This window comes from Scaptodrosophila lebanonensis, unplaced genomic scaffold (assembly GCF_003285725.1).
Source record: "Scaptodrosophila lebanonensis strain 11010-0011.00,11010-0021.00 unplaced genomic scaffold, SlebRS2 tig00000001-arrow-pilon, whole genome shotgun sequence".
NCBI lineage: Eukaryota > Metazoa > Arthropoda > Insecta > Diptera > Drosophilidae > Scaptodrosophila > Scaptodrosophila lebanonensis.
This window is the reverse complement of record NW_022060529.1, coordinates 28,712,194-28,730,106: the sequence shown is the minus strand read 5'-3', so window position 1 is coordinate 28,730,106 and position 17,913 is coordinate 28,712,194. Positions and strand designations below refer to the sequence as shown.

Below are 17,913 nucleotides of genomic sequence, written 5' to 3'. Positions count from 1 at the left end.
CGCTATCTATTCTCATATACATGTACATACATATACACATATTTAACTGTATGTATTCAATTTTACAAGTCAACAATTATCCATATGTGTTTTTTGAATATAAATGTTGTGAGTGTAAAAGGCGTGTTTCTGCTTTTGCAAATCGCAAGAATACATTCACGGAAAAGCTTAACGCTTAATGTCTCCCAGAATTCTTCAGAATACATTTGTAGCGTTTTTAGCTGACGCAACCTTTTAACGGTAAATCGCTTGTAAATATGCGATCAGCAGAGGTGCTAGAGATGGGCATGTATCGATGGTCATCACGAATCCGTATGCACGGTGGATACACAAAATTTTCTTTGTAAATTGAATAATTAGGAGAATGTCGATATTTAATTTATGCTTGTATACATGTGTATATGGTAGTCCAATTTCCAAGGACCGATATATGTACATGATATTACTTTTTCCTAAAATATTAATATTATGCGCTCCAAATCCCTTGCTTTTTTCAACAATAAAATACATGTATGTACATAACACAATGTTTTAAGATAGACTTTGTGAAAAAAACTGAAATAAATATTAGAGTATTTCCTAACTTTAAATTATATTTTGGTCGTGCTGTTTTTGTTTCCATCGCATTTTCACGTTCGTGCCTTTTCGCGCTTTATTGAGTCAACACGAACGCGCACGAAATTGGAATATGAAACACGGGACTCGTGTCCACGCAGTGCAGCGATGTGCCATGCCACAATAAAAAGCACCGATTGTGCCCATCTCTGTTTGTGTCTGTGAGTGTGTCACTCTGTGTGTTTATGTGATGTCCCCAACTGTTTGATATTTTGCGCTCTTTGTTATTTATTGTTGCTGTATATGCCAAGTAAAAAACATACATATGTATGTATTTCTATATTTCGAAAATCGTTGAATGCCAATTTGTAGATATAGTTTTTTTTATTTTTTTTTTATATATATAACAAGATTACAAATAAATTTATAACCTAGTTTAGTATGGAATAGCCCTGGCTACAGAAGGCCTTTGGCTATGTTTGTGGTATAGGTATCTAGTCTAATTACAATATTTACAGAACTATAATAGTATAATAATTTCTTTTCTTAATTTTATTATTTATTAATTTTATTTTTTTAAAATTAAATGGTTAAGTTTGCTTCTTTTAGAAACTTTATTAAATTCGTTAGATTGGTATTGGTAGGGTTGGTTAGTGATGAGAGTGGATTGGTATTTTTGAAAAATTTTTGACGTAAATTCCTTAGGAATGGGGATGGACAGTCTAAAAGGGTATGTTGGACAGAGATCGGAGTGCTATTTTGGCAGTGTGTACAGTTGTTACTTTTAGTGTGGTCTAAAAGGTGCTCATGAGAAAATTTTGTATGGCCTAGTCTAAGTCGAATTATTTTTATTTGATTTTGTCTGGAAATAATATTATGATCAATTAGTTTACTAAATTGCTCGAGGGTAGTTTGGTTTTGGTTTAAAGATTGATACCAGTTGGATGTTTGAATGATTCTGCTCAGTTTTAAGTTTGCCAGATTATTTTTTAATACCCTGTTATGGTCGTCCGTATTCAGCTTTTGAGTGTAGGTCAGGACAAATTTAAAAGCCTCTTTGGCTTTCTGATCAGCAAGCTCGTTACCCTTGATACCTTTGTGTCCAGGGACCCATAGTAGTCGTATTTTAGGATACAGTTGCATAAGTTGTGTTCTAATCCTAGCTTCGTAATAGTTGTGGTTACTGATATTATTGATTGCTTTTAAAGAAGACAGTGAATCTGAGCAGACTATAAATTTTCCGCGTTTAGTTTTTGCTATTTTAATTGCTTCATAGATTGCTATAATTTCAGCGGAATAAATTGATGTGTCATTTGTTAGTAGTCCAATTTTAAATGGTTCGGTTTCTGATGTAATTGCATATGGGGTTGCATTATCTGTTTTTGATCCGTCGGTGTATAGGAATGTGTGTTTATTAAATTTGTTTTTTATATTGAGAAAGTGTTGGACAAACATGAATTTATTGGTGTTATGCATGTCTAATTTAGTAAGTTCAGTGTTTATTGTGTCTTGTCGAAATTTCCATGGAGGTTGGTTTGACTTGACTTCAGGGATGGGATGAAGATTAATGTTATGTTGCTGGCATAGTTTTACTGAATTTATAACTGCGGAGGGAATTTTTGTTTTACAGTTAAGTTTTTTATTGATTGTTTTTGAGATTTTGTTCAAAGGTGAGTCATTTGAAAAGGTAAGGTTTTTTATTAATTTAGCTTGTAGGAAATCCCGTCGTTCTATGATTGTGTTTATATTGGCTTCTGATAATAAATTTAAGGTTTGGGTAGTTCTGAAAGCTCCTAGAGCTGATCTTGTTGCACAGTTTAGAATAGTTTGTATGGGTTTTAAGTGTGTTTTTGGGCAGTTACCATAAAACATTAGACCATAATCGATTTTTGAGTGCTTTAGTTAGTAGTATAAGAGTGTGTGTATTGCAGGGTTTGAGAGGCATTTGATTATACTAAGTTTTTTTGTTAAAGATGAAAGTAAAGTATCAATATGTTTTGTCCATCTATATTTTGAGTCTATTGTGAGACCTAAAATCTTCATATAGCTTACTTTTGGCATTATAAAATTGCTTGTTGATATATTGGATTTACATTCGTGCTTTCTACAAATGTGTAGGTGTTTGCATTTGGTAGGAGATAATGATGAGTCGGAAAAAGCACACCATTGGTTGATACTGACGAATAAATTATCAAGATTTTTTGTCTCCTGTCTTTGTTTTTGATTGAATCTTATTATAATGTTGAAGTCGTCAGCATAGGCTAGGAATGAAAGGTCTCGTTTTATGGTAATTAAATTGCAAAGCTTGTTGTAGGCGATAAGGAATAATATTACGGAAATGGGTGAGCCTTGTGGGATGCCGTTATGGAGTGGAAAGGTTTCAGATATATTCTTGTGAATACGACACATAGTTTTTCTGTTTTTCATGAAATTAATAATATATTTTACGATCCTGGGTCCTATATTCCATTCTTGTAATTATTGCATGGATACCGATTTTGTCAAATGCTTTGCTAAAGTCCAAGGAAAGGATTGAGATATGTTGTTTGTGTGAAAGGGAGTCTGTTATTAGATGATCTAAATATGCTAGATTGTCTACAACTGATTTCCTTTGTTTAAAACCGACTTGGTTGGTATGTTTGTCAGTTTGTTTGTTCGGACAAACCACCATAGTCTTTTGGCAATAATCTTATCCAGAACTTTAGCCAAACAAGAGTTTAGAGATATTGGTCGATAGGAGTCTATTGTTGTTTTACTAGAGTGTTGCTTTAATATAGGAATGGTAAGACTAGTTTTGTAAGTTTGAGGTATAAACTGGTTGAATGTATTATTGTAGTGATTAAGTATTCTATTTTTAACTATTGAAGAGAGATTGGAGATCATAGGATAAGAGATACGGTCAATGCCAGGCGTATGTCCCTTTTAGCTAGTGAGTGCTGAGTGTAGTTCTACAGCAGATATGTCGGATTCTATTTGATGTGCCGTCCGAGACGGGCAAGCAATGTACGGAAAAGTATTCGCGTATTTGTTGTTTATAAAAGTGTCGGGAAAGTTGGAATCATTGGATTGATCAGACCAAAATTTTGCAAAGCAATTAGCTATTTCGAAATTATCGGAGATTGGGATATCAGATATGGGGCTATTTATTATATGGATTTGCTTTGTTGTTGTGAGGCCACAAAAGCGCCTAATATTAGACCAGATTTTGCTTGTGGGAGTAAGGGGTTGAATTTCGGAGCTGAAATTGTAGAGAGATTCTTTTTTAGCTATTTTGAGCTCTCTTCTGAATTTTGCTGCAGCTTTACGAAAATTTATTATGTTATCGTTTGTTATATATTTTTTAAGTTTGTTGGCAGCACGTTTTTTTTTTCATTATTCAGGTTTTGTAGTTTCTGGTTCCACCATGGTACATTTTTGCTCGGTCTGTTTGTAGAGGTCTGTAGGATAGCAAGGTGTGCGCCTTGTAGTAGTCTGTTTATTGTTGTGAAAGAGGGCTATAACTATTGGGTAGTGGTCGCTGCCATGTAGATCATCTAGGATGTGCCAATGGGCATCATTAAATAAGTCTGGAGTACAAAAGGAGATATCAATGTGTGTGTATGTATTATGTGTCGAGAAATGTGTAGGTGATTTATCATTTAATAATATGTAGTTAGTGTTGTTTAAAAAGTTTGTGATAGTTTTGCCTCTTGAGTTGTTTTTTGGAGAGCCCCATAGCGTACCCCAACTGTTAAAGTCCCCAAAAATTAGTGCGCTGGTATTGTTGTTGAAATTCAGTACATTATGTAAGTTGGTTTCATTAAAGGTTTGGTGGGGAGGAATATAGGCTGATATTAGATTGAATTTTTTATTAGATTTAATTTCAATGGCTGTTGCATCAAAGTCCGGAAGTAATATTTCTTTGTTTTGTATTGAATTGTGTATTAAAATAGCGGTACCTCCAAAACTGGGCGAGTAGTTATTAGAATAAAGTGAGTAGTTAGCAGGAATTGGAATGTTATTTGGGTTATGTAGGTGAGTTTCTTGTAATGCTATTATGTGTGGGTATTCATTTTTTATAATTATTTGTAGTTCACTGTAGTTGTTAATGTAGCCGCGTATATTCCATTGTAAAATAATAATGGTCATGGGGAATACAAAAGGATTTTATTTTCTTAATATTAAAGTATTAATTGATATTTGCTACAGTGATAAGCGGTGCTGTCATCAGAGTTGTCGTCAGTTTCGGGGTGTGGCTTGGATTTATTAGTAGACTTGCATTTTAGTTTTTGAAGTGCTCGTTATACTCTGTACATGAAATGTACAAGAGTATATTAGGTTTGCGGGAGCTGAAAAATGTAACAGGCAGAAGGAGGCGTGGCAGACCCCACAAAGTATATATATTCTTGATCAGCATGACGAGACGAGTCGATCTAGCCCTGTCTGTCTGTCTGTCCGTCTGTCCGTCCGTATGAACACCTGGATCTCAGAGACTATAAGAGATAGAGACACCAAATTTTGCACAAAGATGCGTTATGTGTGTATTCTATACGAGTTTGTTTTATTTTTTTGATTTTCCCCCCCACTTCCCCCCTATGGGGGTTTTCCCGATTTTCCATTCGTATAATCGCCTATATCTCGGAGACTATAAGACCTAGGAACACCAAATTTTAGTCCCAGATGCCTTATGTGAATACGCAGAAAATGTATATTTTGGAATTCCCCTCCCTCCCCCCTCTACCCCGCAAATCGTAACTCCCCTAATTCTTGAAATTTCGTACTAAAATTTTGGAAATACCCCCAGTTGGTTATTATGGGTCCGTATGCCAAATTTCATTATGATAGACCGATTTAACAAGAAGTTATAGCCATAAATATATTTGCTGATGCAGCGCTGCTGCAGCGCTGCTCAAGCGCTGCCCGCGGCTGTTGTTGATGTTGCTGTTGTGTTGACTGCGAAAATGCTTACACAGACACGAATAGATGCGCATAGGCATACATACACTCACACAGACGCAATTGCTATGTAAATGTGCAATTATACACGCTTTACGTGAGTTCGAATACCGAGAGAGGTAAAATCGATCAAATTTTTTTTTTATTTTCTTAATTTTTTTATTTTCTATAATTATTGTAAACATATGTACAGAGTATTTCAAAGTCGGGACACCCGACTTTAGCTTTTTTACTTGTTTTGATGTTGAGCGTGGTAAAATTTTGATTTTTTGATTGTTTGTTGGCTTAAGTTGTTGGCTTATTTTAGAGGCTATAGATGGGGAGGGTTTTGTTAGAGCTGAAAGTACTTCTAGATCGTCATAGCTTGGAATATTGCGGGTCATGGTATTGGTTGTAGTTGTGGCTGGGTTATCTATTGTTGGTTGGGTAGTAATGTTTGACTTGGTACTTTTAGTAATATCAGCGTATGTTTGGAAATTGATTTGGTGTCTTTTGTTGTACATTTCGTATGCTGATTTATTGTCAACTTTATGGATGGTTTATATTGCGATTATTTCTTGTTGCCTTGTGTATACCGGACATTTCTTATCAATAGATGAATGGTTGTAGTAAATTAATTTGTGTATTTTGCAGTTAATGCAGCTATTATTGTTAGTACAAATCTCATTTTCATTAGTATGATGTAATGAGCCACATTTTGCGCATGTTTTTTCGTTTTGGCATACCTTAAAGGTATGACCGAAGTGTAGGCAATTGGTGCATCGTATTGGTGCCGGTATGTATGGGCGTATAGTTGTCTTCTCATATCCAATCATAATGGAGTCTGGGAGATTGGTCGAGGCAAAAGTAAGGATGTGAAGTCCAGTTTCCCTAAGATTACCGTCAATTTTACGCATTATTTTTTTAACCAATGTTACATTCTGGGTTTTGAGTTCATCTTGAATTTCCTCCTCTGAAACATCACGTAGATTATTGCAGTAGATGACTCCCTTAGTATAGTTAGGGGAACGGTGCTCCGAGACAGTAACAGGCATATTAATTGTGAAGTGTGTCATTTTTAGTAATTTCTGCGCTTGTAGTTCATTTTTTGTTTTAATAAGTAGGTCCCCGCTTCTTAAATGTTGGCAGGAGATAACTGGACCTCCAGAGGTTGAGTCAACGATTTTTTTTATAGCAAATGGGGATATTTTAAATTGTTTTTCATTGTCACTTTTACGTGATATTATTAAGTATTTTTGACCGGGTGTTGTAAGTGTTTTTATTTCGTTATGCTTTAAAAACTGTATTCGCCTTTTGGCGATCGGGGGGGTCTGCCTTGTCCATGCTCGCGAGATAACTTTGACAGTTAGGTTTCGAATTCTCTTCACACGTTTGTTTACAACTTAGATTTGTAGATAAGCTCTTTAAATTTGTCGCGGTGGGTGATAACTAAATCAATAAGCTCCGAAGTACACGTCTGTTCACTACGAGAGATGGATTTGCACTGTTGTAGATATAGTTATGTTGATTACGCATATTAAATTTGAAATCGATCGGACAACATTAATAACACAAACTTTTTATTTGAAAAAAAGTGACGAAATATAAATACCCCAATAATTCAAGCTCCATGACCATGTTTTCCCCCCTTTGGAGATCGAATTTTTATACTCTGTACATAAAATGTACAAGAGTATATTAGGTTTGCGGGAGCTGAAAATGTAACAGGCAGAAGGAGGCGTGGCAGACCCCACAAAGTATATATATTCTTGATCAGCATGACGAGACGAGTCGATCTAGCCCTGTCTGTCTGTCTGTCCGTCTGTCCGTCCGTATGAACACCTGGATCTCAGAGACTATAAGAGATAGAGACACCAAATTTTGCACGAAGATGCGTTATATGTGTATTCTATACGAATTTGTTTTATTTTTTTGATTTCCCCCCACTTCCCCCCTATGGGGATTTTCCCGATTTTCCATTCGTATAATCGCCTATATCTCGGAGACTATAAGACCTAGGAACACCAAATTTTAGCCCAAGTTGCGTTATGGGAATACGCAGAAACTGTGCATTTTGGAATTTCCCTTCCTCTCCCCCACAAATCGCAACTCCCGTAATTCTTGAAATTTCGAACGCAAATTTTGTAAATGCCTTCAGTTAGTTATTATGTGTCCGTATGCCAAGTTTCACTATGATAGACCGATTTAACAAGAAGTTATAGCCATAAATATATTTGCTGCTGACATATTTACTCAGACACGAATATACGAGCATATACATACATACACTCACATAGACGCAATTGCTTTGTATATGTGCAACACCCTTTACGTGAGTTCGAATACCAAAAGAGGTAAAATCGATCAAAATTTTTTTTTTAATTTTACTATATTAAGAGACTTGAACATAAATTTCAGCTTTCTAGCTCTTACCGTTTGGGCAGTGGGCTGCTGACGCGGTTTCCTTTTGTGCCCCATCATGCAGTTTTTCTTGGAATTTTTCTAAGAGTATACAAACTAAGTTTGAAGTTGATCAGATGGAAATTGTACATAGATTTTTCATACAAACGTTGGAGCGTGTTTTCCCCTCTTTGGAGCTCGAATTTTCCAAAATCGCCAACCTATGCTATGAAAAAATACCTGAGTCCAAATTTCAGCTTCCTAGCTTTTACTGTTTGGGCTGAGCGTTGATCACCAATCAGTCAGTCGAGACAAACTGTTTTATTATGTATATAGGCTTTCATCCAGACGGGCGGACGCACCTATCTTGATTCATTTCTCTCGTAGTGCTGATTGAAAATATATATATACCTTATGGGGTCGGAGATGCTTCCTTCCCCCTTGCACAAACCTAATTTACACTTTATATCGTTCGGGTACAGGATATACAAAGTGTCTTCATTTAATACTTCTAAAAATAAGTTGTAAATTGTCACCAGCTACTGTATGTCGTACTTGTAAGTGTATGTGGATCAGCGGTCAACGCAGAATGAAAATATGCACACATGTACGTGTATATTAAGTCCCTACTCATGTACTATTTATGTATTTTACAGACATCTGTAAAATGCACATTCCCCAAAGTACAGCAATGTTTTGCCTAAACAAGGCATAGTCGGAGACTTTCAGGGGTCTTCACACGTCAATTAAGTGACTGTCAATTCTATATTTAAACTTGGGTCTGCCACTGTTTACACTTATCGTTATACGCTGCAGCTAACATCTGTTCATGACCAGCTTTTGAGGCCAATTATTTGGGCAAACACTACACCATTAACGCACCTCCTTAGCCAATAGGTTCTGCGTTGAATGTATTTATCTAGTGCCGTACAATGCGCATTCATTTGAGGAACGCATCCAGGGACCAAATGGGCAATTCAGATCAGCTAAAATAATTTCAACTTCAGCTAGCTCTTACAGACTGTGACAAAAAGTCGGGAAAACGGTGCGATGGGCAGGAGTTCACTAAGTAAACTTTAACCAATCATACCTGCAAAGAAAGATAAGACAACGGGCACACAAAAACATGTTCCACAGATCCACTGTATGGTCTCATCGCCCTAAGCGCCTCTAGTGCAAACGAATAGATACAGCATTTTCCATACTCGTGCGTAGCTCCCGAAGCGATGTTTGCTGTACCACTAGAAGAAGAACGTCGGCCATATGCTTTAAGAAGAACCCATTTAGCGGTCGGCAGCTTCAGTTGCACACGCAGCCTCACTGTGAACAGACGTCGTCTAACTACAATGTTGTCTGCGTTCACCAGTATGTCGCGAAAGATAAGAACGAATAGCCAAGGCCATAGAATGTGGATCCTCACACTAATGACGGTCGTTGTTGGTGCTTGGGCATCACCTATAGATGATGCCGAGGCCAGCGGCGGACGGCTGCTGTTCGATCAGCGGCAGACGGGAAAGTACAACATACACGTCAGCATAAAGGACGTGGCCATAATTGAGGTGGATCAGAATGAGATTGCAGATGTAAGTGGCGGACAGAAGGACGGCCAAATACAGAGACAGACGAAAACAAGTTGAAAAGTGAAACTAACGAGTTGCTGCTAAAAATAACTTACGTCTTACGTTTTTATGTGTTAGGAAACGTATAGCGAGGAGGACTACTACTACGATGATAGCGATCTGACCATTAAACCGATCAAGTTCCCAACGCCAAGCCCAGCAACTACAACGCCAATAACGACAACTGGACAATCAACAACAACAATGTTAGATGCAGTAACAACGTCGACTACACTTTCAACAACGCCCGACGTGTCAACAGCACCAACATCAATCAGAATAACACAAACAACAACATCACCAGAAGCTCCTGCCAATACTAGCACCTACAGCGCCAATCTGTTGGCGGACATAGCTGCCACGCAGGCGGCCCAGCGTGGCAGTGGAAGGCACAGTAATTTGATGATCATGGAGACGCCCATTAGCACCTCATCGACGTTGCTGCCAGCCGCTTATAGAGCAGCACTCAGAGGCCGCACCAGAGATGTCCCCGTACCAGGGGCAGCTATTATGTCCACAACTGGCACCACATCGAAGCCCGCTGTATTGATTTCGACGCCCCCAACACGCCCCGCCTTGGAGAACATTGAGTACACGCCGCCACAGGGCCAAAACTCGCCCATATTCAAGGTCAAAGTGCAACGAACAGCACCAGAGGCACCAACAGCATCACCAGTACCTGCTCCTGTCCATTCATCGCGCTGTCGCCCGCATCAGTTTCGAGATGCCCATGGCAAATGCCGCGCGAAGCGCTCCGGCTCGATCTTGTAAGAAAAGCAATAAACACACAATGTGTCAATAAGCGGCTTATTCCGTTTTCTTGTCTCTGTTTTTGGTAGAAGAAAACTCTTCAGCATGCTGGTGTCGCTGCCCTTTGCCGGTGATCGTAGCATGGCTAACCACCTGCAGCAGCCACCATCCAAACGAGAGCTTCTGGAGCAGTATCACCAACTGCCCCATCACGTCGAGGGTTAATGAACGCAACTTGACTTTTTGGTATAATAAGCGTGCGATTTTCATACACGTATGTTAGTATTAAGACCGTGAAATATACAATATTTGACTGATTTATATTTTTTGAGTTCCTACCAATGATTTTATAAATGTGCAAAAACCAACTGCTACCGGGTGTACATACACTTAGCGAAACGTGGAAAAGGACTTAAGTATAAGTTAATATTTTTTTACCATGATATTTATTTAAAGAAATTGCCACTTTTCTGAAAATAAACTAACAGTTGTTTAGTTATTCTTCACTGAGAAATGCTAGAATATATTTTTTGTGGTGTGTCTCATAAATTTCTCTTTCTGTTTCAATGAAACCCCTCTCATAGCTGTTTGTAGTTTCACCTTGCATTCATATAAACGGACGGATGGACGGACGGAGGGGGAGCATCAGAAAAAAACACATAAGCTTGATCTTCCTACATGGCTATGTATGGACTCGTTTTGTCATACTTTGTGGGTACATGCGCACAAAACTTTTATACCCTGTAGCTAAAGAGTATTCCATTCCTGATATTATTACTAACTGATATTATTACTAACTGATAATTTTACTAACATACGATTTTATAAATATATTTAAGTTCTTTGATTTTAAATATTTGTACGTACATATTCGACTGACTCCGACATACAGACAGAACAAGAAGAAAACTCGATTCGCAGCTCGCCTGAATAAGAACTTGACAGTTGGCCCCGCTGAGGCTTGTCAAAATTTACCCAATGCGACAAGCAACTAATCCTAAGGTTTGTCCTACTACTAAATTTTAAGCTTACAAAATTTTTCCGTCAACTATTTTCTCAATATAATTTTAGAACGGCCTATAACAGCAATAGAATTACTAGCTAGTTTTTTAAATTATTTAAATTTTTTCTGCTTTCAGTAAGAAACATATTTCAACGCGAGTATGTACATACATATAAATGTGTATGCATTCCAACACGTTCAATTCAGAGCTGTAACGTCAAAAATTATACAGCACTCATTCCTGGCAACACTATGGTAATCAGTCTTCAGCAGTCCATTAACAAACCTAGCACTAATTATGCCAACAATAGAGCTTAAAATGATATGTAATTGGGCTGGAAGACTGACCATTGGCTGCTGACATAGAGCTCACTATTGATGGCCACTTTTCAGCCATGGGCGTAGCCAGGAATTCAATTTCAAACAAGAGAGAACGCTACAGTCGAGCAAGCCCGACAGTGAAATACCCTGTACCCTGTCACTGTCACTGAGTTATATGCGCCCATAGCAGCAGCAAAAAGAGGAAGAAGAAGAGCGAACTTGTTGCTGCAGTTTGTGGGGGTTGTACTGGCGAGAATTTGTTTCGCTAATAACTTTGCTCAGAATTGACCGAATTGGATACAATTTTAAACAACAGTAGATAATTATATATAAATTATGTGTGGTTGAGGTAGCATTTGAAATGTGGACGCTATTGACGAAATTCTGAAGCGGGGGAAGGGGGGGAAAATTAAAAAAAAAAATAAACTCGTCCTTACTCGGCCATAGGAGAATCTGGATGCCAACTTTGGTTATTCTAGCTTTTATAGTTTCTGAGATCCTCGCGTTCATCCAGACGGACAGACGGACGGACATGTCTAGATCGATTTCTCTCGTCATGCTGATCAAGAATATATATACTTTATGGGGTCGGAGATGCTTCCTTCTGTATGTTACATACTTTGCACAAACCTAATATACCCTTTTTACCCTACGGGTACAGGGTATAAAAAGCGCCTTTGGACCCTATTTTTATAGCCTGTACCCAAAGGGTGAAAGGCTATAATAGTTTTGTGCGCATGTATGTAACACACAGAAGGAGGCGTGGCAGACCCCACAAAGTATATATATTCTTGATCAGGATGAGAAGACGAGTCGATATAGCCATGTCCGTCTGTCCGTCTGACCGTCTGTCCGTCTGTCTGTATGAGCGCAAGGATCTCAGTAAGTACAAGAGCTAGGATAAACAAAATTGGTATCAAGCCCTAGGCAGAACGAGTTTGTTTATTTTTTATTTATTTTTATTTTTTCTGATACACCCCCCCCCCCCCACTCCCCCGCAATTCGTATTTTTTCTTATAACTTCCGTAATTCTCGGAATTTTAAAATCAATTTTGGTAGGTACATCCAGTTAGTACTAATGTGTCCGTGTGCCAAATTTCATCATGATAGGTCAATTCTGAAGAAAGTTATAGCCATAAGTAAAATCGCTACTCATGCGCTGCCTGCAGCTCTGTCGGCAGCGCTGCCCGCTGCCCTATTGTTGTTGTTGCTGCTTTGGTTCAACTTTGTGCTGTATGTATACACGCATGTAAACACGCATAGGTACGTGATGTAAATGTATGCTGTTAAAACTGAACATAAACATGTATTCTAATTTAATTTAATTAATTCATTCATTCATTCATTTTTTTTAATAATTTTATTTTTAAAAAAATTTTTTTTTTTAATTTTTCTTTTTTTAATTTTTCTTTTTTGTGGAGAGTACAGGCTATTTTACTGTCGGGCGTGCTCGACTGTAGCGTTCTATCTTGTTTATAATTCCAATATGTTGTCTTAAGTTTGTTAAAAGAACTAATATTGGAGTTGCCTTATACTTATGACCGTCAGATTTCTTTGTCACAACGAAAGAAAAGTACGAAATGAAACTTCCAAATAAATGTTGAAAAACATTTGAAAAAATTGTCTTTTAACGACAAAGAAGAACTCGGACCCCTACAAAGTATTTGTTTTCTTGATAAATATGACAAGACGAATCGCTATAGACAACCGAATGTATAAAATCTAGCCACTAAACTGGGTGTAGTACTTGTGTTTCAAGATAGGGACAGGAAAAGGTTACGTTTCTTTCGATAAACCCACCTACTTCCCCGCAATGAGCTTTTGGTTATTAAAAATAATTAGCATTCTGCCATAAGACCATTTTTAATAGCCTTTACCCACTTAACGTTGCAGAAATAAAATAATTTAAAATTGGAAGTAATGAAGAGAGAAAATTTATCTCTCAATTATTTATATGTATTTTAAAATGACATTAATGAAACATTTGGTTCTTAACAAAAATAGGTACTATTATTTGTGAAAGTAGTAAGTTTTTTTTCTACATCAACTACGAGTATTTTCTGACTATTTCTGATACGATTCAGAAGAGTCGTACAAACAATTATTTTGATAACATTAATATCCAGAGAATCGGGAGCTACGCCGAGAAGAACGCACCCTTTGAGTAAGAGACAGGATAATAAGTATACCTGACATTTCATAGGATCATTTGTATACATATTTTCGTATTGTTGAGATTCTAGGGGCGCAGCTCCTCGTATTGGCTTCCTGAGCTACGCCCATGTTTGCACGTTCATTTGTATGCAAGCAGCGTGAAATGCCAAATCTGCATTTCTCATTAGGCGGGCTGCACAAAAATGAGATTAATTTCAAATGAAATTGAAAATGTAAATTTCTTTCACTCGCTGCTAAAAGTTTCTCACATACTTGTACATATTCGTAGAACACTTGTTAGGGGCAGACGCTCGTAATTACTTTTTGGGCCGCACAAATTTCAAGGTTTAATGCATCGCTGCCATCTTAAATGTTCGCCGGGAGGTACCCGGTTCCTTGCCAAGGCTGCTGAGCTCAGCAGAAAAGGCGGCGAGTAAACGGACAATGCAGGGCAGAAGTATATGAAGTGTATAAATTGCACTTCATCATGAATTTATTATCAGCGCAGCTGCAGCTAACACACCAGCACACACAGGCGTACACATACGAGTATGCACACAAAGGTGCGCAGAACAACACCAACACCAACATTTACAAAAACTAGAGCAATGGCTGAACAACAGCTGCATGTGGCGGCCACTTCCGTTGACCAGAAAATGCAAAATGCCGCATCAAGTGACTGCCGGTTGCGATTTTCCCTTTTCGCGCAGCCAACTTGAAAGTGTGTTAACTCAGCGAAAAAATATTAATTCTAGTCCAGGAGACTTGCTTGTTGTGGCTGCCACCCGTCTTTTTGTTGTACATATGCCGCTCACTGAAGATGGCATTCATCTTGGCGTTTTAACAAATGGCCGCCTTTTAACTGCACAACTTTAATTGTCCACCTAAGCGAATGAGAAACGCCCGATGCTTGGCGTCTGAGAAATGGTAACAAATCTGACTTGGCAGCTGCGCACAACTGTGCGGATTCAGTGGCTCATCTTTTCCCTGCTCGAAGGAAAGTGTTTTTTTCCATCCAGCTAAGATTTAAGTGGTGCAGAGCTTATGCAAAAAAGGTTTTACTTAATACTTCGGCTACCTTCGTTTAGGCACACGTTTTTTTCGCAGAATAATTGCAGCTTTTAGACATAGTACGGTTGAGCTAAGGGGAAGGGGGCGATAAAAGAAAAATCCACTTACTACTGCCTGGATATACAATAAATTAGGTGGGGGAGCTTTTACGTGGTAACAAAAAGTAAAGCAAATTGGGAAACGTCACGAAACTCATAATGCACTGGAGTGAAGCAAAAAACAATAAGATAACGAAAACGCTTGAGTTATAAACTCTCAATGTGCCTCGTATTATTTCACTGAAAGAGCACCTGAACTCTTTGCCCGTTTAAAATCAGGTACATGAAATGCACAAGACTATATTAGATTTGTGGGAGGTGAAAAATGTAACAGACCCCACAAAGTATATATATTCAGCATGACAAGACGAGTCCATCTAGCCTTATCTGTCTGTCTGTCCGTATGAACACCTGGATCTCAGAGACTATAAGAGCTAGAGACACCAAATTTTGCACTAAGATGTCGTATGTGTGTACGCTGTGCACGTTTTTTATGATTCCCCCCCCACTTCCCCCTTTGGGGGTTTTCCCGATTTCCCATTCGTATAATCGCCTATATCTCGGAGACTATAAGACCTTGGAACACCAAATTTTAGTCCAAAATGCCTCATGTGAATACGCAGAGCAAGAAAAAATTTTGCCATATAAAGTCGACCACACGTTCATATGACGCATTATTTCGCCTTAAAATGGATCTGAGTTGGATTTGTTGAAGTTTTTTCATTGATCATATGCATAAGTTATTTTTTAAATGCATACCCTTTGGTAAAAGCTGCCTACGCCCTTGGGGACATATACAACGTGTATTTGAGTACGCTGAAAATCTCGAAGCTTAATAAAATTGAACTGAGTACAACGTGACGATTTTTACTGATAGGGCTCCATCAAAAGAATTTGCCACGGGCCATAGATGGTATAGTTACGCCACTGATCGGCGTTGAAGCCCCGTCAACATTAATAATGATAAACTAATAATAACAACCCAAAGCTCTACAAGGACGATTGCACTAATGAGTGTTAATGGCCCTTTGGTTGAGGTGTGACCGGCGCACAGAAGGGCTTTACTTCCAAACAGGTTGAAAAATTATAAATTTCATGAACGCTTTCGGTAATATAAACATTCGTATCTGACTCACACCGTCAAGTTTACGTAAGGAGTTCCAAGAATTGCGGGAGCGGACTAGTATACCCTTTGCTCTTTTACTTTCTTGTTGAACTGAAAGTTTGATTTTCTATATTTTAGGCAATTTTTTGATATTTTTTCTGAGCTTGTGCACAAACGTGTATGTGCAGTGATCGGAAACTGGGCAGTTATTTGAAGGTGGCTGTAATTGCAAATATCCTTTTGAGTTTCAGCATAAAACACTTGCGAAACTTGGGGCATGAAGATGTAGCGAATGGCAACGATTAGATACGAGTATGTCACACAAACATTCTCGTACGCAAGTACTTACGCACCGAGTCAACAGAATGCGAATGTATTCTAAAATTCGCCTTATCAAAAAATACATAAATAATATTTATGGGGGCTCAAAGATGCGCCAAGTTGGAAAGGGAGACCTTGGCGAAAGTACAATAAGAAGCTTGCCAGCACTCGCCGTGTCAGTTGGGAAACATTCAAGTGTTTCACATTCTTTTTGCCGCCTTTCGTCCTTTTACACATACCGTCACTGATGTGTATACGAGTATGTTTGTACGAGTGTTTGTATACGAACGCGAACTCGCACACATGCCCAAGGTGGCCCAAATGTCTTCATTGCGATTTAATGAAATATAGTATGCGCGTATGTTGAATGTGAGGTTCTGTAAATGTGTGCGTGCATGAGCCTGCTACACTTTGTTGTGTTTGTAAGTTTAAATGCGCTCTAAAGTATGCTACAGCTTTCATAATAAATACAATTTATGTGTGTTCATACCACTGCCACATTTTTCGGCCGCAAAGTTTGCGATCAAGTAATTTAAAAAGTTGTTGAGTTCATGGATGTGCGCTATATTTTAAATTGTCTGACTCTGGTATTTGTTATTAATAATTTTAGGTTATATTTTGGCAAGGTAAAGTTTTAAAAGGCCCTGGCAACTGGTATGACGACCTCGAGTCCATGTGAGAGCCCGTGTTCAGATAACATCAATCAAATGTCACATCAATCATCACTTTACATTATTGTGATGCGTGCGTGCTAAAAAAGCGGTTAACTGACAGTCATTAGGTATCAAATAATGCCTTAAGCGCAGGTCTGACAGGCAGACCAGGAAAACAAGTAATATTTATTTATTATCTAGGATGTTTGCAATTGTTTACAATATATATGTATATATGTGTCCACACAGCTTGGTAGTAAGCGACATACTTGCAGCTTACTGAGTGGATGGAGGCAAATAGTACTTCCACCGATAATCTTAAAACTTGGTTTATATACTCTAAGAAAGAATACAAGGTTAGCTGCGAATCATGTTTTTTGAAATTTTAAGTGAAGTTTAGAAGAAATAAATATAATAATGTATGTATGTACGTACACCTACACATAAAAGTACATACTATATATATGTAGGCCTACTAGTAAATAATAAGTTTCTATGTTTCTATTTGCAGTTCATAGTTGAGCCGAAGCAGTAATAACAACAGCAGATGCTAGTAGAGATTACATTTAGTGCAATAACTATAAAGTTATATAGATACAAGTATGTAACTTTCAGAATTCACCCATCATAATGAAAATTAAGGACAAATAGGCATAAACCGGATACTATTATCAATTATCCATAAACATTTCCAAGAACCATGGCAGTTAAGGAGAATAAATCACTTATAGGAGGGGAGTGTGGCGGTCTTGGTGGAAGACTTCAATAACAATTTTAAACCCAGTCTCAATACACATTTCATTGACTTCGATTCGTTGTGCAGAGCAACCGCGAACAAACTTCCTGTATTTACAAAGTATTTATTCAGCATTACACTTACGAGTACGCCAGCCAATATCTTAGTGAAACCACTGATCAACAGCATAACAATCAGCAAAGACCGGCGCTGGAACTCTCCCATCCATCTTCACACCGGGGCAAGGCCGCTAGCCTCAATGTCTTCCGTGGC

General features: G+C 38.1%; 1 protein-coding gene across 1 annotated transcript; it reads left to right on the top strand.

The window, feature by feature from the left end:
• Positions 1-9,154: 9,154 nt before the first annotated feature.
• LOC115634183 (mucin-2) lies at positions 9,155-10,469 on the top strand. The gene is made up of 3 exons (XM_030531769.1): positions 9,155-9,452; positions 9,567-10,255; positions 10,328-10,469. Exons 1-3 carry the CDS (start codon positions 9,216-9,218, stop codon positions 10,461-10,463), a joined length of 1,062 nt encoding a protein of 353 aa, XP_030387629.1. The 5' UTR covers positions 9,155-9,215; the 3' UTR covers positions 10,464-10,469.
• Positions 10,470-17,913: the final 7,444 nt, after the last annotated feature.

Coding starts and splice junctions, on each gene's coding strand:
- LOC115634183 (XM_030531769.1), top strand. CDS start 9,216: ATGTTGTCTGCGTTCACCAGTATGTCGCGAAAGATAAGAACGAATAGC. Junction 9,453..9,566: donor ATCAGAATGAGATTGCAGAT/GTAAGTGGCGGA, acceptor TTTATGTGTTAG/GAAACGTATAGCGAGGAGGA. Junction 10,256..10,327: donor AAGCGCTCCGGCTCGATCTT/GTAAGAAAAGCA, acceptor TGTTTTTGGTAG/AAGAAAACTCTTCAGCATGC.